General features: G+C 42.5%; 2 protein-coding genes and 1 long non-coding RNA gene across 7 annotated transcripts in view; 2 read left to right on the top strand and 1 right to left on the bottom strand.

Moving 5' to 3' along the window:
• Positions 1–2,739: 2,739 nt before the first annotated feature.
• LOC125155011 (probable G-protein coupled receptor 141) lies at positions 2,740–7,550 on the top strand. Its single transcript, XM_047839782.1, has 3 exons — positions 2,740–2,952; positions 4,098–4,213; positions 5,522–7,550. The coding sequence occupies exon 3, from the start codon at positions 5,557–5,559 to the stop codon at positions 6,442–6,444; it is 888 nt and encodes a 295-aa protein (XP_047695738.1). The 5' UTR covers positions 2,740–2,952; positions 4,098–4,213; positions 5,522–5,556; the 3' UTR covers positions 6,445–7,550.
• A 6,462-nt stretch (positions 7,551–14,012) lies between these two features.
• Positions 14,013–18,952, bottom strand: LOC125155022 (uncharacterized). 2 transcript variants are annotated; one of them, XR_007148029.1, is made up of 3 exons: positions 18,855–18,952; positions 15,134–15,271; positions 14,013–14,861 (listed from the first exon to the last, which is right to left on the bottom strand). It is a non-coding gene; the product is annotated as an uncharacterized LOC125155022 (long non-coding RNA). The 2 variants fall into 2 exon arrangements; XR_007148030.1 differs by having other exon boundaries at positions 18,785–18,907.
• NME8 (NME/NM23 family member 8) overlaps positions 17,820–19,326 on the top strand; it is a 56,056-nt gene continuing 54,549 nt past the window's right edge. For 2 of the 4 annotated variants that reach the window (XM_047839759.1, XM_047839732.1), the window contains exon 1: positions 19,004–19,102. The gene's annotated coding sequence lies outside the window, so the exon portion shown is untranslated. Of the gene's footprint in view, positions 17,914–19,003; positions 19,235–19,326 lie in introns of those variants that run through there. The other 2 variants (XM_047839740.1, XM_047839750.1) reach the window with 2 other exon arrangements.

The following is a 19,326-nucleotide window of genomic DNA, read 5'->3' as shown; positions in this document are numbered from 1 at the left end:
GGTGGGCTCAAGGGGCAAAAACAAATCCATGGTGTGGTCCATAAGTCAAGGTTGAGCATGTTAATGGAAGGCCAGCATAAATCTCTGCTTTCGTTAGGGTTTTTTTTTTTTTCTTAAAGTCTAATCTCCATCTTTCTTGCTATATTTAAAATCATTTATCCTTTTATCAAGGGTAGAGAACACTCTGCCAGGACAAAGTCTACATTTATACATATTTGAATACTAATATGCATGGCTCTCAACATCCAGGACTTTTGTGTGCCAACTTTGGTTTCATTATTTGAGATGATAGCTATACTAGAAATAAATGCCAGAGAATATTTTTAAAAAATGAGTTTCTTGCAACATGCTGTTTGATGCTCCTCAGTCACAGAAATGCTGCCCTGTGTCACCTTCTACAGGGGGAAAAGTGAGAGGGACAGAATGGCCTACCTGGGCCTCCAACTCCTTTCCATCTGTGAAATGGAGGGGTGGGATGGGATGCTCTGTCTGGACCCTTCTGGTTTCAAATCCCATGCCTCCATGGAAGAAAGTTATGTTGCACCTGACAGAGATAAAGAGAAGGACCAAGAACACAGATGCCCAGAGTTGGGAGAGGTCCAAGTCCGAGGTGCTGCCTCCAGTATATGGGTGGGCCTAGCCTCTGGGTGTTTGGGGTCAAACAGGGCATCATGCCTGGCACTTCGGGGTCTTGGTTAATAACTTATGAATATAAACAGGTTTGGGAATTAGCAGTTGCAGATTTTGTTACCACTTTCCTACAGATATTTCATAGTAGCAATTTAACAACCAACCATAGAATGACCAGCGACCCCGACCACATCATTCGAGGAGCAGGGATTACCCACCAATGGCCTTCTAAGATGGCATCTTCCATGGAGGGGGAAGAGTGGGCAAGATGGGGGCATTTCCAGCAGCATCGACTTTGGAGCCCCTCCTGCTCAGGACAGATTGACTTCTGCAAACTGATTTAGGATAATCACCAAGGTTAATGCCTTACTTTAACAGTTTATTTGGGGGCAAAGAACTACATTTAAAGAAGAATTTTAACTTCCTAGAATTTTAAAATATACTTTTATTTAAGCACAGAGGTTCAATCCAAAAACAAGATTCCAGATATTGCAAGGAAGAAGATGGAACCTGAAACCATAGATTATGAAAGGCGCTCTCCGAAAGTATCTCAAGTTCACCATCATACAATGTGGTGTTGTGGGTATGAAGGCTTGGAATGAGGTTGTGGTTGTCACCCTTGGCTACTCCCTAAGTGGTCCTGTGGCGGCCTGTGGTGATTTTATAAACTCTCTGCATTGTGGCGGCTTCATCTGTTAATGAAGATAATTGTTTGTACTCTTGAGGACTAGGACGAGGTGATTGCTAAGCTCTCATATTAAGGCTTTGTTATTCTTCTTGAAAATCTGGGCACCATTCAAGGAAAGCAGAGCTGAATTCTAGGTATAACGGGAAAAAACATAGTCTGCACAGTGGTGTAAATACAATATACACACATTTTAATACTTTCAAATCCTTACATCGTCAATGTGAACACTTAATTTGTGGGCTGGCCATAGTTTCAAATTATAACTGAATTTATTTTTGCCTGCATTGTTGGTCACACCTAACTCATCTCCCAGTTAGTCCTTCAGCAGACAAGCAACCTCTAATATAGCACAGTTTCTATGGGAACATCCTTTATCCTACCCATTCTGGGAACACATTTTATCTAAAAAATGAGGCCTGCCAGATCAATCTAGGCATACAAACTAGATTTGTATTTTTGAATTACTTTGATTTAAGGAGAGGTGTTTAAAACCGGTTGAAATGTTGGTTCTATGTGAAAATTTTCCAGTGGAGTTGAGTTGGTATAAATTTGCTTTTGGTAATAAGAGTTGGCAATCTCATCTTCTACTAAGGGGTGTTTCGTTTTGTTTTTTTTTTTTTCCTGAAACAATTAAGCATATGGGTCTAGTGCCTTTAGATTCTGCTGTCTTATATCTCTGTGGCCACAAGCATTGCTGGATGATCATTAGCAAACGGAGCAGGTGGGGGATGACATTCGTTTTTCCAAAGTAAATGAGAATTTTATCCGTTACCGAAATGCAGGCCGACCTGAACATGCCATATGGGTGATATTATGTATCCTTCTGAATTTCTGTAGCCGAACAGTAATATGACTTGGGGTTGGGTTTGCCTACTGCTAGAAGACATGTTGGTCTTTGCCTCTTTACCTGTCCTAAATCCAATGCTTCCTTAAAATTATTCTTTGAGGACTTAACACTGCTTGAGATGCCTATGAAGTTAGGAAGTGAGGTTGAGGTAAGAAAAGGAAAGACTTTTGAGAAAAACGAAATGAGCCCTCTTGTAGCAGTTAGAGCGCCAGAGGTCTGAGCTTCGAAAGAACCATATGTCCAAATGCAGTTAATGAGAGAAGGGAGTCTCTGAAAATTGAAACACAGAGCTGTATTTTGAGCATATGGTTGAGAACATGAAAGTCTCAGAGAAAGTAGTCCATGAGGTCACAGTGTAAAACATATCAGAATGATAACAAGGAACATTTGAAAAAAGAAAACTCTTTAAGTTTTTCAGGTTACTAAGAAAAATTTCCGCAAATACATCACTAATAGTAAAAATGAAAGTCTTCACTTATAGGAATCCTTTTTTTTTTTTTTTTTTTTTTTTTTTTTAATCTGTTTAACCACGAGCTGGAGAGACAAACATCCGTTTGTGGCCCAGGCAGTTTATCTGGGCCCTCCATCTTGACTGTTCCAGACTTCAGAGGCCGTCAGTCTAAAGCGCGTTCATCATCCACCATCCATCCCAAGACTCCTCTCGACTGTGCCGTTACTGGAGTCTTGATTCAAGCAAACGGTTCTTACTGTAGATGTAGGTCACCAACACATGACCAGGGTGGCCTGAGTCCTCCACCAGAAACCAATCATAAGAGGAAAAGAACAAGTAAGTAGTCTGGGTACTCATTTGTTTCTGCATAGAAAACAAACAAAGAAATAACTAGAAATTATAAGCTGTTAAAGGATCATGTTGGGGGTGGGCAGTGCCATAAAGTCCTGGGGCGGTGGGCGGGGGAGGGGGGAAGGAAAGCAGTGGAACATAATCCCCATGCATTTTTTGTGGGTCAGTTCTGAGAAGTAACTGCAAATGAATGGGTTCTTGTGTTTATGGAGTATCTTTGTGTACGTTATGGAGGGAAAAGTGACATTGGCACTTTGATGACCAATTCTATGTCAGGGAATCCGTTGGGTTCTTTATAGACACACTCTAACTTACTTCTTACAGAATCGATCTTCTCCTTCCCATATTTACAGCTGAAGAGACAACCTTAGGGTTAAACGTTTGTCCCGTGATGAGGCAGCTAGTAAGTGGCAGTTCATGCTGTTTCCAAATGTCATACTGCCTTGAGAGCAGTGTCCACTTAGACTGTGGAACTGATAAATAACTTAGGTTTTTATCGCTTTAACTAATTTCAAACTTGCATTTTGTCTTCTTCGACTTGAGGACTGCCAAAATTTGAAAGGTAAATTAGTATCATATTTGTTCATAAATCATATAAAACTATTCTGTTTCACCCAAAAAACATATAAACATTGTGTATTTTAAATACATGCACTTTCGGGGCGCCTGGGTGGCGCAGTTGGTTAAGCGTCCGACTTCAGCCAGGTCACGATCTCGTGGTTCGTGAGTTCGAGCCCCGCGTCAGGCTCTGGGCTGATGGCTCAGAGCCTGGAGCCTGTTTCCGATTCTGTGTCTCCCTCTCTCTCTGCCCCTCCCCCGTTCATGCTCTGTCTCTCTCTGTCCCAAAAAAAAAAATAAATAAACGTTGAAAAAAAATTAAAAAAAAAAAATAAATACATGCACTTTGTTAAAATGCGTATTTCAGCACATAAAACTTAGGTTATTATGCAAGTTCTAATTATGTTTTTGAGTTATAATAAAATCTTACTTGATCACATTAAATATGCCAGGTCCAATACAATGCTTCGGAAACAAAAAAATTTACTTATTCCCTACAAGGAGATTCCGGAGTAGCAGAAGAAAAATTCTAAGATATTTAGACATTCACTGTAGAATAACTTCTCACGCAGATACAAAGGCTCAAACACTGCTCTGGCCAGCTGGGCAGGAGACATATGAGGAAAAAGGACACAGATGCTTCTGGACAGGGAAGTCTGATCCGTTGATGCCTGGGATCCAATCAAAGGTTTAAAAATATTATTTATTTATTTTTATTAAAATTTTTTTCAGCAGGAAGTTGGTGGGCCAAAAGGGATTTTTAAAAATTTTTTATTGAGATATTCATTAAATACTTACAGATGCCACAACAATTTTATGTCATACAACCGTATATCTGCCTAGGTGTAGGGTAAGGAGAAAGAGGCAAATGTCCTTTCGTTTCTGTCGTTTTGTGATGAGGATCATAACTTCTATATGGCTTTTTTGCTGTACTTATATTATAAAGCTGTCTCAAGCACACTGACTCATTTAATTTCCCAGTCATCTTCTAACGTAGGCTGTATGATTTTCCCATTTTACAGCCAGAGCTCCATGGAGCCGGGTGACTCATGCACACACCACAGCGACTCAGTGACAAGAGTTGGCACTTACCTGCAGGGTGGCAGATTGCTACGCTGTCCCTGCTTCTTACACATCCATCCCTGAAAAACTTAAATAAAAACTAAACAGAACTCGCCCACCAACCCCAACTTTACACGAGGAAAAGATTCAAGGTTGGCAAGGAGAGAGTGCAGGGAATATGCACAGTCGATGCTGCTCCCTGCTCAAAAGCAATTTGTAGAAAATATTTTATAAATTATTTATTTGTTTTTTTAAAGATGGCTCTATGCCCAACATGGGCTCAAACTCGCGACCCTGAAGAAGAGACTCGCATGCTCTACTGACTGAGGCAGCCAGGCGCCCCTAACAGAAATATATTAAAATGTTGTCTAATGCCTCTTCTTACAATAATTGCACACAATTGATCTGATCTTCTCTATGTTATCTCAAACTGGATCCTGACGATACGGCCCTTGTAGATCTGATATGAGCATGTGCTGTGTATATACTGACTCTGCCTCTGTTTAAATTTTTGTTACCTTGTTCATCATGAATTTTTGTATTGATTTTGAGGGTTTTTTTAATTGCATTGAAATATTGTTTATTTTGATTACTGAGTTTATTTTGATTACTTCCTTAAATTTTATGCCAGCGGCTAACATGTCTCATAGTAATCCCAGCCGTGGTATGTGAGCTTAGACATACCTGTGAATAGAACACCTGTGTGTACAGTTAGGAATTTTATATTCAAGCAAACTTATTTTTGTGATTTAGCTTCAGTGTGTCTCTTCAGTATGTCTGGGTAATTAAGTGGAGTCTTAAGTGACTCCACTTTGGGTAGACAGCTTGAGGGTTGTAAATAATCGGCTGGGATTGCAAAACTCAATACTATTAAAGTGTAGTTGCTGTGTAGTTTTACTATATCCATTATAATTTTGCAAAACTTTTGATTTAGGGGTTTATGGTCTTCAGAGCATTTTGTGGTGAGACATGGAGCCCATCAGCATGACCACCCTGCCAAATGCCTCAAACACAGACCAAGGCCACTGCAAGGGACAATGCAGGGCGATTCTGATAACACTCTATGGCGTGGTTTTGCTCGGAGGCACTACTGGAACAGTACTGATGTCACGTATGATGTGCAAAAGGAAAAGCCAATCAATGATTGCCATGATCGTTGTCAATATCATAGTGCTGCACTCAGTCCTCCTGGTCAGCCTTCCATTCCGCCTCAGCTATTATATTTTAGAGGTCTGGGAGTTTGGAACTTTTCTCTGCCGATTGGTCAGCAGCATATTATATGGTCATATGTACGTCACCTTTTTTTTCTACGTGGCCATTGTCATACTTCGATTGCTCATCTATTTTAAGAAGCTCCAAATGCAACAGTTGCAAAAGTGCCATGCGGTAGTTTTAAGCATTGTTATTTGGACCATGAGCGGCCTCATTTTTTTGCCAATATTATTTTTACAATATGGTATAAATCCAAGTTACTCAAAACAACGACGATGCTTTGAGTTCTACAAAGATATCAACCGCAGAGAATTCATTATCTTGAACTACTCTATGATTGTCATCATGATCACAACGGTTGGGGTCCTCTTCCTGATACAGATGGGCGTCATTCTCCAACAGACAAAAGCTCTCTGGCCTGACATGTGGGCCCATCAAGACTATAGAGCTCAAATCAAGAGCTTCTTCTTCCTCCTAGTAATAGTGGTCTGTTTTATACCCCATCATGTATTCCGGGTACACTTCATTCAAAATTACTCAGAGATAGACAATTCTGAGTTAGTTCTTTATAATGAAATTTTTGTTGCTTTAACTACTGTCTGTTGCCTGGATATGGTGTGCTTCATAGGTGGAGTTATCCATTAAATACTCCTCGTCACTTGCTTTGTAATCAGCTTTTTACCATTGTGACAAAATAGTTTCAAATGAATGACCGCTACCATGATTCCAAATGTTTCAATGCTCTGCTCTTAATTATCACCAAAATTGTTTTTCCATGAAAAGGTAGAAGATTGACAGTGTCCCCTCTTCTGAGAGAACGGCGATCTGTTCTCCATTAACTATAGAATATATTCAATTTCCATAGCTCTACACACGTTGACCCCCAAAATCCTTTCAACACTCAACTCCTACCCCTTTTTCAGGAGATACTTCTGCTAAGCACAACTATTGCCTTTCCCTATGCAGTAATCCAGGCTGTTCTCTTTGCATTTGCTCTTGCTGGGCTTTGATCTTAGAATGTTATTTCCCTCCGTCTCCAAACTATCTATTCAAGGTCCAGAGAACCTGAAGATATGGACTGTAGGAGACTTAACTTATTCAACCGATGCTCAACCTGAGATACATGCCTCTTGAAAATGACTGATAGTAAAGCTATGGCTGCTGGCCATGGTATTTAGAGGAAAGAACAAGCTTAGATAGTCAAATGACTTAGAGGAAGTCCTTTCAGGATTGATTGAGCATTAATATGGTTTGATCCTGACTAAGACTTAGTAGGGACTCAGGAAACAGAATGCCTCCCAGATCCGTTCCAGACATGGATCTGTTAAAGCAGAAAAAGAAATTGGAAAAGGTGGAAAGCATCTGGACTTAGTCTAAGCATGCTGGCAGACTATATTACAGCCCAAACCTTTGAGAATGTGAGACTATTCTTAACCTTGTTCAAGGCACCCTTTATGACCAAGTAGTGTTATATAATGAAAATCAATTCTGGTATCAGTTAAAATCAATAAAAATAACCAAGACAACCAACTTGGATTGAGATAAGTAGAATCCAAGTGGGCCGTCTTTGTTATTTTTATTGCGTTAACTGATACTTACCTGATATAGGAATTGACATGCTCTGGGGTGGCTGGATGGCTCAGTAGGTTGAGTGTCCAACTTCAGCTCAGGTCATGAGCTCATGGTTCATGAGTTCGAGCCCTGTGTTGAGCTCTGTGCTGACAGCTCAGAGCCTGGAGCCTGCTTCGGATTCTATATCTCCCTCCCTCTCCGTCCCTCCCTGGCTCATGCTCTGACTCTCTCCCTCTCTCTCTTAAAAATAAATAAATGTTAAAAAATTTTTTTTAAAGAAATTGACATGCCCTTGTGATTTGCTTATAACAATGCTACCTTTGATATTAAATTTACTGACTCAAATAACCAAACCCTTACGGTTGACAAGGCAGCATAGTTTACACAAAACAGTTTTGGAATAATCTGGGCATGTGGGTTCAAAACTTTTTAGTAACTATGGAATCACGGATGAGGTATTTATAATCTCTGATCCCCACTGTCCTATGCTATAGGGTTTCGGTAAAGCTGAAACAAGATAGCAACAGGTGTTAAACAATGGCATAGTGCCTGACATCCCATACTCAGGATAATATTACTTACTCTCCTAAGCCAGGGGCAACTTTGTGCAAATAACTTAAAAATAGACCTAAAATGTTGATTCATATAAAAATAAATTTTAGAGGCTTAGATGCTATTGGTCAATGTTAATCTCATACTTTGTGTCATTATTAAGTCAGTAACTAAATGGATGCTTATTCCTCTTTTTGCCTATAATAACTTGTCATTATTATTCTATAATTATTAATAATACTTTAAAATACTATAGGAGAACCATTTTATAATCCTGCTGTCACAGAACAAGATAAATAGTGGTGCACTTATATGTAATCAGCGAAGGAAACAATCAGCAAAACTAAAAGGCACCTGACAGAATGGGAGAAATATTTGCAAATGACATATCAGATAAAGGGTTAGTATCCAAAACGTATAAAGAACTTATCAAACTCAACATCCCCCAAAAAATAATCCAGTGAAGAAATTGCAAAAGATATGAATAGACACTCCTTCAAAGAAGACACCCAGATGGCCAACAGACACATGAAAAGATGCTTAACATCACTCATCATCAGGGAAATACAAATCCAAACCACACTCAGATACCACCTCACACTGGTCAGAATGGCTAAAATTAACTCAGGCAACTACGGATGTTGTTGTGGATGCAGAGAAAGAGGAACACTTTTACACTGCTGGTGGGAATGCAAAGTGGTGCAGCCACTCTGGAAAACAGTATGAAGGGTCCTCAAAAAGTTAAAAATAGACCCAGAAAATGCTGATTCGAAGAAGCACATGCACCCCAATGTTTTTGGCAACACTATCAACTATAGCCAAAGTATGGAAAGAGCACAAATGTCCATCAACTGATGAATGGATAAAGATGTGGTATATACACACAATGGAATATTACTTGGCCATCAAAAGGAATGAAATCTTGCCATTTGCAATCATGTGGATGAAACTAGACTGTATTAGGCTAAGCGAAATAAGTCAGTCAGAGAAAGACAAATATTATATGATTTCACTCCTATGTGGAATGTAAGAAACACAACAGATGAACATAGGGGAAGGGAATAAAAAATAAGATAAAAACAGAGAGTGAGACAAACCGTAAGAGACTCTTGAATACAGAGAACAAACTGAGGGTTGCTGTCGAGGTGTTGGGTGGGGGGTGGGCTAAATGGGCAAGGGGCATGAAGGAGGGCACTTTTCCAGATGAGCACTGGGTGTTATATGTCAGTGATGAATCACTAAATTCTATTCCTGAAATTATTATTACACTATATGTTAACTAACTTGGATTTAAATAAAAAAAATATCACTTTTGGGGGCACCTGAATGACTCAGTCAGTTGTGCCTCCAACTCTTGATTTCAGCTCACATCATGATCTCAGAGTTGTGAGATGAAGCCCCGTGTTGGACTCTGCACTGAGCATGGAGCCTGTTTAAGGTTCTCTCTCTCTCCCTCTGCCTCTCTCTCCCCCCTCATGCACTCTCTCTCTCTCTAAAATAAAATTTTAAAAATGTAGTCACTTTTTAAGGGGATATGGTAATGTCCTAAGTAACTTCAAGATTGATTGTGATTGATTGTGTAACTTTAGGATACAGTCAGTACTCAACTTACCACTCTGTTGGGTTCTACGAATTCCTTTTAATACCACGGACAGCAGAGCTAAGATGGCCTCTAATGGTCCCTGCCTAATATTACTGCCCCTGTGTCATCTCCCCTGTTATGGACTATTGACTTCTTAGGAAGTAAAGAGGGCAGAGAAATGAGATATCGCTTCCAATGTTAGTGTATAAAAAGACTATGGTTTCCATCCTGGGCACTCTTTGTCTTTCTTGCTGTCTCTTGGATTCCTTCACCCTGGAGGAAACCACCTGCCATGTCATGGAAGCACGTGTGGCAAAGAATCAAGACTTTCTCACAGCCACATGAGTGAGCTTGGAAGTGGATCTTCTGAGACCTGCCGGTAGACCTGGCATGAGCTCAGAAGCAGATCCTCTCCTACTTGAGTCTTGAGGTGATGCCAGCCCTGGCTGGTATTGAGTGGAGTCTCATGAGAGATCCCGAGCCGGAACTACTCGGTTTATCTGTTCCTGGATTCCTGACATAAAACTATGAGATGATAAATGTGTGTTGTCTGAATCTAGTAAGTTTCAGAATAATGTATTATGCAGCCAAAGGTAGCAAATGCAGTAAGTGAGTTATTTACACCTGTGCAATGTTGCCACTTAAGGCACTCGTGTCTGACATTTACAATCCACTAGTTAGTTCCTGCCTGCTCCAGTCATGCATGGTGACAAGCACATCCTCACCTGTTCTCTGAGTCAATAAGAACTGTGTCTGGTATTGTATAAGCTTTATTTCTGTCCCTGAAGAGTAGGAAAATAATGATACTCTATGGAAATGCATTGGGGTGGTTTAGGGTGAAGATTGCAAAGGGGACAGAGTGGGCAGGGATTGTTTCTTGGTCATATTGACGTATGGATTCCTGGTGTTCCAGATGTGATTCCCAGATCATCACTAGCAGCAGCAGCATCTGGGACCTTATTAATAATGCAAACTCTTGGGGCACCTGCATGGCTCAGGCTCAGTTGGTTGAGTGTCCAACTTTAGCTCAGGTCATGATCTCATGGTTCGTGAGTTCAAGCCCCTCATGGGCTCTCGGCTGTCAGCGTGGAGCCTGATTGGGATCCCCTGTCCCTCTCTCTCTGTCCCTCCCCCACTCACGTCTTCTCTCTCAAAAATGAATAAAAACATTTAAAAAAATGCAACTTCTTGAGCTCTACCTGAGACCTACCGATTCAGAAATTCTAGATGTGGGACCCAATGATAATGTGTTGTAACACCTCTCTAGGTGATTCTGAGGTGAGCTAAAGTATAAGAATCACCGCCCTTCAACCAACGGAATGGGAAAGATATTGGCAAATGACATATCAGACAAAGGGCTAGTATCCAAAATCTATAAAGAGCTCACCAAACTCCACACCTGAAAAACAAATAAGCCAGTGAAGAAATGGGCAGAAAACATGAATAGACACTTCTCTAAAGAAGACATCCGGATGGCCAACAGGCACGTGAAAAGATGCTCAACATCACTCCTCATCAGGGAAATACAAATCAAAACCACACTCAGATATCACCTCACGCCAGTCAGAGTGGCCAAAATGAACAAATCAGGAGACTATAGATGCTGGAGAGGATGTGGAGAAACGGGAACCCTCTTGCACTGTTGGTGGGAATGCAAACTGATGCAGCCGCTCTGGAAGACAGTGTGGAGGTTCCTCAAAAAATGAAAAATAGACCTACCCTATGACCCAGCAGTAGCACTGCTAGGAATTTACCCAAGGGATACAGGAGTACTGATGCATAGGGGCACTTGTACCCCAATGTTTATAGCAGCACTCTCAACAATAGCCAAATTATGGAAAGAGCCTAAATGTCCATCAACTGATGAATGGATAAAGAAATTGTGGTTTATATACACAATGGAGTACTACAGGGCAATGAGAAAGAATGAAATATGGCCCTTTGTAGCAACATGGATGGAACTGGAGAGTGTTATGCTAAGTGAAATAAGCCATATTGAGAAAGACAGATACCATATGGTTTCACTCTTATGTGGATCCGGAGAAACTTAACAGAAACCCATGGGGGAGGGGAAGAAAAAAAAAAAGGAGGTTAGAGTGGGAGAGAGCCAAAGCATAAGAGACTCTTAAAAACTGAGAACAAACTGAGGGTTGATGGGGGGTGGGAGGGAGGGGAGGGTAGGTGATGGGTATTGAAGAGGGCACCTTTCGGGATGAGCACTGGGTGTTGTATGGAAACCAATTTGACAATAAACTTCATATATTGAAAAAAAAAAAAAAGAATCACCGCCCTAGATTAACTTGCTAGATTAAAAATGGACACAAGTTCTTGACATGGCTTCCATCATGAGGTGGAATCTCTGTCCCTCACCCTTCCCTGTGAGTGGAATTTGTGACTGTGTCAACAAACAGAACACAGGAGAAATGACACTGCCAGTTTCCAGAAGGAAGCCTAAAGAGGTCAGAAGCCTCCATTCCCTGCCACGTGGAACACTAGCTCTTGAAGCCTGAACAGTCCTGGAAGAAGTTCGACTTCTCTGGGAACACCTGGAGATGTTTGCAACTACATGGAGATGAAGGGGAGAGGAGCCCAGAGGAGCCCAGCCTTCCAGCCAAAGCACAGATGTGCAAATGAAGCTGCTTGGGCCCTCCAGACCACCCAGCTGCCTTGTGGATACCACCAAGTGACCCCAGTCCACATCACCTGGTGCAGAGAAGTTGCCCACCCAACCCTGCGCCTGACTTCCTGACCCATGCAATGGAGAGATATAATGAAATGATTGCGTTAAGCTACTAGATTTGGGGCGCAACTCGTTATGCAGCTTGGGACAATAGATGACTCACCACAAATGAAATTCTAGATCAGTGCTGCCCAGTGGAAATGTGATGCGTGTCACCAAGGTGAGCCACATATGTAATTTAAAGTTTTCTAGTTGCCATATTAAAACAGGAAAAAGAAAAAGGTGAAGTTGAATTTAAGAATAGGCTTTAACCCATTTTATCCCAAATTTTATCATTTAAAGAGGTAATCAATATAAAAATTATTAATGAGATTTTTCACATTTTTTTATTTATAGGAAGCCCTTCAAAATCTGGTTTGTATTTAGCACTTGTCTCACATCCTGATTCTGAGTAGTTGCACCTCAGCAGCCATACATGGCTCATAGTTAATATATTAGCCCAGATCTGGATCATCCAGAGATCATCTAGAGGTGTACCTGAGGTCTCTTTTCTTACAGGACATTGGCCTTGTATCTCTCTGAAATTCGTTTTCCTCCGATGCAAAATGGGAATAAGAGATCCTATTTCAGAGAGCTGATGTACAAATTAAGTGGCATTTCATAAGGTGCAAATAGCAATGCCCTGCAAGTGCAAATTTTCAATACTGGAGTATTGAACATCTTTGTAGATATCGGGAAGAGAAGGACAAATGATAGACAACCATGGAATCAGATGCCCTACAATGTTTGTGGGATGGTGTAGTGTGGGCATTCCCAACAGAGTCCCATTTTCCCCGGTTGTCCCAGGACCATCCCTGATCTCAGCCGTCAGAGGCCTCTGTGTCACAGATAAACATTTGGTAGGGCTCCTGGGTGGCTCAGTTGGTTAAGCGTCTGACTTCGGTTCAGGTCATGACCTCCACTTCATGAGTTCGAGCCCCGTGTCAGGCTCTGTGCTGACGGCTCAGAGCCTGGAGCCTGCTTGGGGCTCTGTGTCTCCCTCTCTCTCTGCCCCTCCCCCACTCACACTCTGTCTCTCTCTCTCTCTCTCTAAAAAATAAATAAACATTAAAAAAATTTACAAGTAAGCATTTGGGTGCTCCAAAAGTGATCCTTCCTTGGGGTAAGTGCTCAGATCCCATCTCCTTGAGGAATCCTCCTTTGAATCTCCTTTGCCCCAATCTCTGTCAGTTCCACACCAGGTGTTCTTTCTCGCGTAAGTGTGTAGCTGGTCTCCATGGATCTACATAAGTGACACTTAAACTAAGACAAATTAAAAAAAAAAAAAACCAAAAACCCAAATCCTTTAAGCATGCGTGTGATGGTTAATTCTGTACGTCAACTTCACTGACCACGGGGTGCTCAGATACAATATTATTTCCTGGGGGTGTTTGTGAGGGTATTTCTAGACAAGACTAGCATCTGAGTCAGTGGACTGGGTACATTGCTCTCTTCAAGGTGGGTGGGCGCCATCTAATCTGTTGAAAGCCTGAACAGAGCAAAAGGTAGAGGAGAGAGGAGTATATTCCCTTTCTTTCCTGCCTCGCTGCTTAATCCGGCACATCTCATCTCATTTTCTCCTGCCCTCAAACTGGGCAGGATGAAAAACGGGATGCAGACTGAATTAACCACTGGTTTTCCTGGGTCTCCCGCTTGCAGAGGGCTGATAGCGGGGCTCCTCAGCCTCCATAATTCCTCATAATCAATCTCTATCTCTCCATATATATACTATTGGCTCTGTTTCTGTGGAGAACCCTAATACAATGTATGACCCAAGACACAGAAAAATACTACGTATGTTTTTATTAAGCGACTTATGATTGCTCCAGTCCCCCGAGCTGAGGGCCAGGAAGCCTTCCTCTTGTGAGTCCAGACACGGGACCATCAGCTGCAGCCACCACACGCTCCTGGTTGGCAAAATCTTCTTCCCACAGAGTGGCACAAGATCTCTAATGTCCGTGCCCCAGATTCTCTGATGCCTCCAGCATTTATGGTCCTTGAAACGCAAGAGCTCTGCTGGACTCCAAGGCTGGACGGAACGAATGGTCTTCTCTCCAAATCCAGCTACGCTTCCTTGGCTGACCCACAAAGCAGTTCTGCCTAGGCCCAGAGTCTCACAAACTGTCTTTCATATTTCTGTTAGCTCAGGCTAACATGTCTGGAATCTCTTAAGTCTCTGGACAGACATTCCTATATGTTTCTGCCCCTTCTCTAACCCTATATGTTGTTTTATCTGCCGTTCTTCTCTTCCTTGCCCTTCTCTGAGCACTGGGAGGCTGGCCCTGATCAGAGTGGGCTCCTGGTTGGATTTGACCACTAGGAGTTACCAGTAGGAGAGTCCATCCAGAGGGAGGAGTGAGGATGAGGCATTTATCTTCTACCCCTTCCTTACTTTGTCTTCACAATTCCAGTATGGCCTGCAGACCTTCTAGGCTACAGCTCCTGCTGAGTGGCCCCACTGTCCCCGGGTTCCATTAAGGTCCTTTCTTCCCTTTGTTCCTTCATGCCTGGATGTGGTGTTGCTAGTCTGCTTTCATCAGTATCCATTATTGGCTTCTTCATTTCTGCTCACATCTCTGGAAGGAGTACGTTTATTCATGCCTCTCCAGTTTGTCCATGTGAGGTGCATCCTGTTTCCTGCAACAAAGGTGGTTAGTATCTCATGAGAACTCAAATCCATTCCTTAGGGCAGAGTGGAAATGGAAGCTCCCATTCTCTCCACTGTCTTGGGTTACCCCAACTCAAATGTCCTCTTGCCCTTCTCACGAAAGAAAAGATTTCATGAATATCAACAGGGTCAAACAAATAATGAGGTGGGGAGCAGAGGCAGAGATGTTGACAGTAATATCATCGGGGTGCTAGATCAAAAGGTAAACATGGCCACATACGCATCCATAAGGAGGACTCACCACCTTCCCCATTTCCCTGTGAGCAAGGCCAGAGGTTCAGCTTCAGCCAGGACAACGTCACACCAGAGCACTGAAGAATCCAGCAAGGGGTTCCGATGTAACTCCATCACCCTCTGTGAAAAATCCTTCCAACTCATTCTAGATTTGGGGGAGAATTAAAAAAAAATTCACTAATTATTACATGTGCGCATGTATCTTGAAATTGGACTTCAAGTTTCTATTTCCACATGATTTTTCCTTTGGGCCATTTAGGGTAGAAATGTCAAGTAGATTACAGGAGAAAGCATGGCACTCCCTTAAGAAGAAATGATGCAGGAGCTAAGTACATCATTATCACAAGGTCAATATACACCTGTAGTAGGGGGAGGATTTTTTTTTTTAACTTTGATGCATTTTCTTTAGAGCAGTAGTCTCCATTCAATTTAACAGTGATAGAAATCTTTGTGGAAAGGTACTTTGGCAGGTTTTAGATAGATTGATGTATAAGGTGTCCACACAGGAGTGCTAATTGAAATATTTTAGCTTTATATCTCTGCCTGACAATAGATAACAATTATTGAATGTATACCATAAGCTGAAGACTGTTCTGAGCCATATGTATAATTTAAATCATTGAATCCTCACAAAAGTGATTAAATAGGTTCTATTATTATCTCCAGTAACAACACCAGACTACAGAGAGGTTAAGAAACCTGACCAAGGTCACAAAGACCCCCCACTACCCAATACTGCCTCATGGGAATTTCACACACACAAAAATGTATGAGGGGGCAGTTAGAAAAAGCCCTAAGGTAGGAAGCATTATATATTCATAAATTACTGATCATGCAGAGCAAGCTTCATCCTACTATTACTCAAGGACTTTTGCCCTATTGTTCCCTTGGGATTCACTAATTACATGGATCATAATAACCCTGATTTAACTGTCAATAATGGTTGGACTCATTAGTCTTCTCCTTCCACTTTGTCATCCTAAAATCCCTGAACTTGTGATCTTCCCTCCCGTTCTGATAGCTCTTTTTACATCTCTCATTATTCACTCATTGAAATTGGAAACTTTATAGAGTTTTCTGTGGTTTCTTCTCCTTGCTCATCCCTGCGAAGTGCTACTTCCCAGATCCTGTTGATACTAACACCAAATGTCTCCTAAGTCTTTTTTGCCCCTTATCTGTGATCTCTGCCTTCACTTTGGCCCTTAGCCCAGCCCTCCTGGATTGCTGCAATGGACTTCGATCTTATTATCTCTGGTTTCACTTCCCCAACTACATTTATTCCAATTGTCACACCGATGTCACATTAGTTTTATTATTATTACTTAAGAATTGCAACCTTTTTATGTCATTCATCTGTTGTAAATCTTCCCATTTTATTTATTTTTTATTTCTTTTTATTATTAAAAATTTTTAATGTTTATTTTCAAGAGACAGAGAGATAGAGAGACAGAGTGTGGGTGCGGAAGGGGTAGAGAGAGAGGGAGACACAGAATCCGAAGCAGGCTCTGGGCTCTGAGCTGTCAGCATGGAGCCTGACGTGGGGCTCGAACCCATAACCGTGAGATCATGACCTGAGCCGAAGTCAGTCGCTTAACCGACTGAGCCACCCAGTCAGTTATTACAAATTTTTGTGTTTATTTTTGAGAGAGAGAGAGAGAGGGAGAGAGAGAAAGGGGAAGGGGATGAGCAGAGAGAGAGGGAGACACAGAATCCAAAGCAGGCTCCAGGCTCTGAGCTGTCAGCACAGAGCCCGACACGGGGCTCAAACTCACGAACTGTGAGATCACGACCTGAGCCGAAGTCAGACGCTCAACTGACTGAACCACCCAGGTGCCCCCAAACCTTCCCATTTTAAACTTTGAGAAGTTTTCCTATAAAGCCTACATGCATTAGCATGCTGTAGGATCTTCTGTACTGTTCCAGAATCATCACAATCCCTTATAAGTAACATTGTCAGAGTGCATTTGTCCTTGAAGTCCATTCTGGAAAGACCCAAGGCAAAAGCTCACCAAGTTTATGTTTCAAAGCTTCAACATTTAAGCTTCTTGCAGTTAATGGGAGTGATGTTTCAAAACCTGATTTCACCTTTTGCCTTGCATGTCTTGATCGTTGGTAAATGTTTGTGCTTATTTCAGAATAGACCGGAACTTCTTGATGTATCAATGATGTTTTCCCTTAAGTAGCAAAAGTATGTGAAGAGTTTGCTTGAAATTAGTGCATGAATATTTGTGGCACCTGCTAATATCTTTATGTAGGTGCTGGCTCAATGATGTATTTTGGGGTAAGCAAAACATTTTATTAACAAAAGATTTCCAGCCAATGTGGGCATACTTGGGATGCAGGAAATAACTAAAAGGTGAAGGGATACCATGGACCTTTGTAGACAGGATCCTCATTCCCGGAGTGAACCAAATAGATGAGCAGGATTACTTATAGAATGGTTTCTTAATAGGATGTTCCCCTATTAAGGATACATATGAAGTATATATAATATCCCTGCACATCACCATCTGGCATTTTAAAAGGACTGTCACATATTTCTAGTAACTACTATTTCACCAGATCAGGTTGTCAATAAATTGACCCTGAGTTGTTCTTTGGTCCAACCCACTATTTGGCATTAGAAAGAGATCCCTAAAGAGGAAAGTCTGTGACACCTCCTCTGTGACACCTGTGTTGTTGTCTGTCAACAGGAGCCCACAGGAAAACTTAGGTTCCCCAGAGGTTTACCAGATGGCTTTCTGGGCTGAAACCACAAAAACTTGTGAGATGGACTCCAGAAATCAGGTAACTAACAGCTTAACATCAAGAAACAGCTAAGCATTTTGGAGAGACAAACAGTGAGTGTGGCGGGGCTGATGGGAGGTGTGTTCCCACAGGCTGCTCAGAACTGAGATGAACACTAGTAGGGAGTACTGGTAGTTATTTCTCCTGCAAACCACAGAAATAAAAAGGTCACAAGAAAGATGCCACCTCGGTAGAACAGAGCGACCCACGTGAAACTTGCTAAGAACAGGGAAGTTATGCACACAACCTATACTCCAGCCATAGATATTACTAGAGAATTCTTCCCCAGTAAAAAGTGGACACAAAAAATTCCCAGATCAAGCCAGCCACTCACCCTATTTTTCAAAATAGAGCCAATCTCACTCTGACGAATGGCGAAGAGAAAGAACTTCATTACCGGGGTAATGGGGGAAAAAAAGCAAGAGCACCGGAGAGAGGGTGGCTAAGGATGGCTCAGAAACATTATCTCTGAAAAGTATTCATTGTAGGAAACTAATAAAACTTGAGGGAAGTTAGCATTTTTTTTTTTCGATTTGAAAGTAGTCGTTTATTAACTGACTAGATTTCAAAAGTAATCATGGTAGATACCCTAGTTCATCCTTCCAATAAGCCTATTGATCTGGTCGTGCCAGGGTGTATGGGAGCTCTGTCTAAAATTATTTCCAAATAATAGAAGAAGGAGAAGGCAAAGAAAGAAGAGGAGGAGAAGAGCCAGGATAGGTGCCGATGTTGGAGATAGGCTGAGGCTGGGCTTCAGAGAGCCTTCCACTCCAACCTGAGGAGCACACATTTTATGCTGTAAATCAGGCCCCGCGGTGGAAGGCGTCGAGCCCAGGAGAGCTGCGATCAAACCTGCAAGTGGCAAACGCACCCGCAGCGGAGGGCGCTGCCCGGAGACTCAGCGGGCAGGCGCAGCAGCACCGGGCAGGGGGGGGTCTCACCTCGGGAAGCGCAGGAAACCGGCGGTTCCAGGGCGGGCGCGCTTCGCCGCCCTGGGCCTGCGCGCAGAGTCCAGGCAGCCTCGAGGCACCGCCCCCGCGGGGGAGGGCCAGTCTCGCGGCCCTGGAGGGGCGGTGCAGACGTTGGCCACGCCTCCTGCGGGGCGGTCCCGGGGACCGTGTCCGGCCTCTTCCGCAGGACCTGCGCTGGCTGAAAGCTCTTCGGAGTGGGGCACCTGTTCCGCGCCCAGGTACTCGGACCTGTCGGAGCTGTGCTCACAAAGGTCACGGGCCTCGTCCAGACGGCTGGTTGGGATCCCCAGGGACTGTTCCTTCCCCTTCGTATAAACGCGCGGTGTAGCTGAGAGGAGGCTCTGTTCTGTGTAAGGCTTGTTGGAGAATCCGGCACCGTTCCCTGGGATGTAGTTTCCATGCCCTGGGCCACTCCTTTGTTTTGTGCTGGGGTCTGCTGTCA

This window comes from Prionailurus viverrinus, chromosome A2, assembly GCF_022837055.1.
Source record: "Prionailurus viverrinus isolate Anna chromosome A2, UM_Priviv_1.0, whole genome shotgun sequence".
Taxonomy (NCBI): Eukaryota; Metazoa; Chordata; class Mammalia; order Carnivora; family Felidae; genus Prionailurus; species Prionailurus viverrinus.
Note: the sequence above shows the minus strand (reverse complement) of the source record. Positions and strands in the feature narration are given on the sequence as shown.

Bases quoted from the DNA above. Each gene is read 5' to 3' on its own strand.
- LOC125155011 (XM_047839782.1), top strand. From the start codon at position 5,557: ATGGAGCCCATCAGCATGACCACCCTGCCAAATGCCTCAAACACAGAC.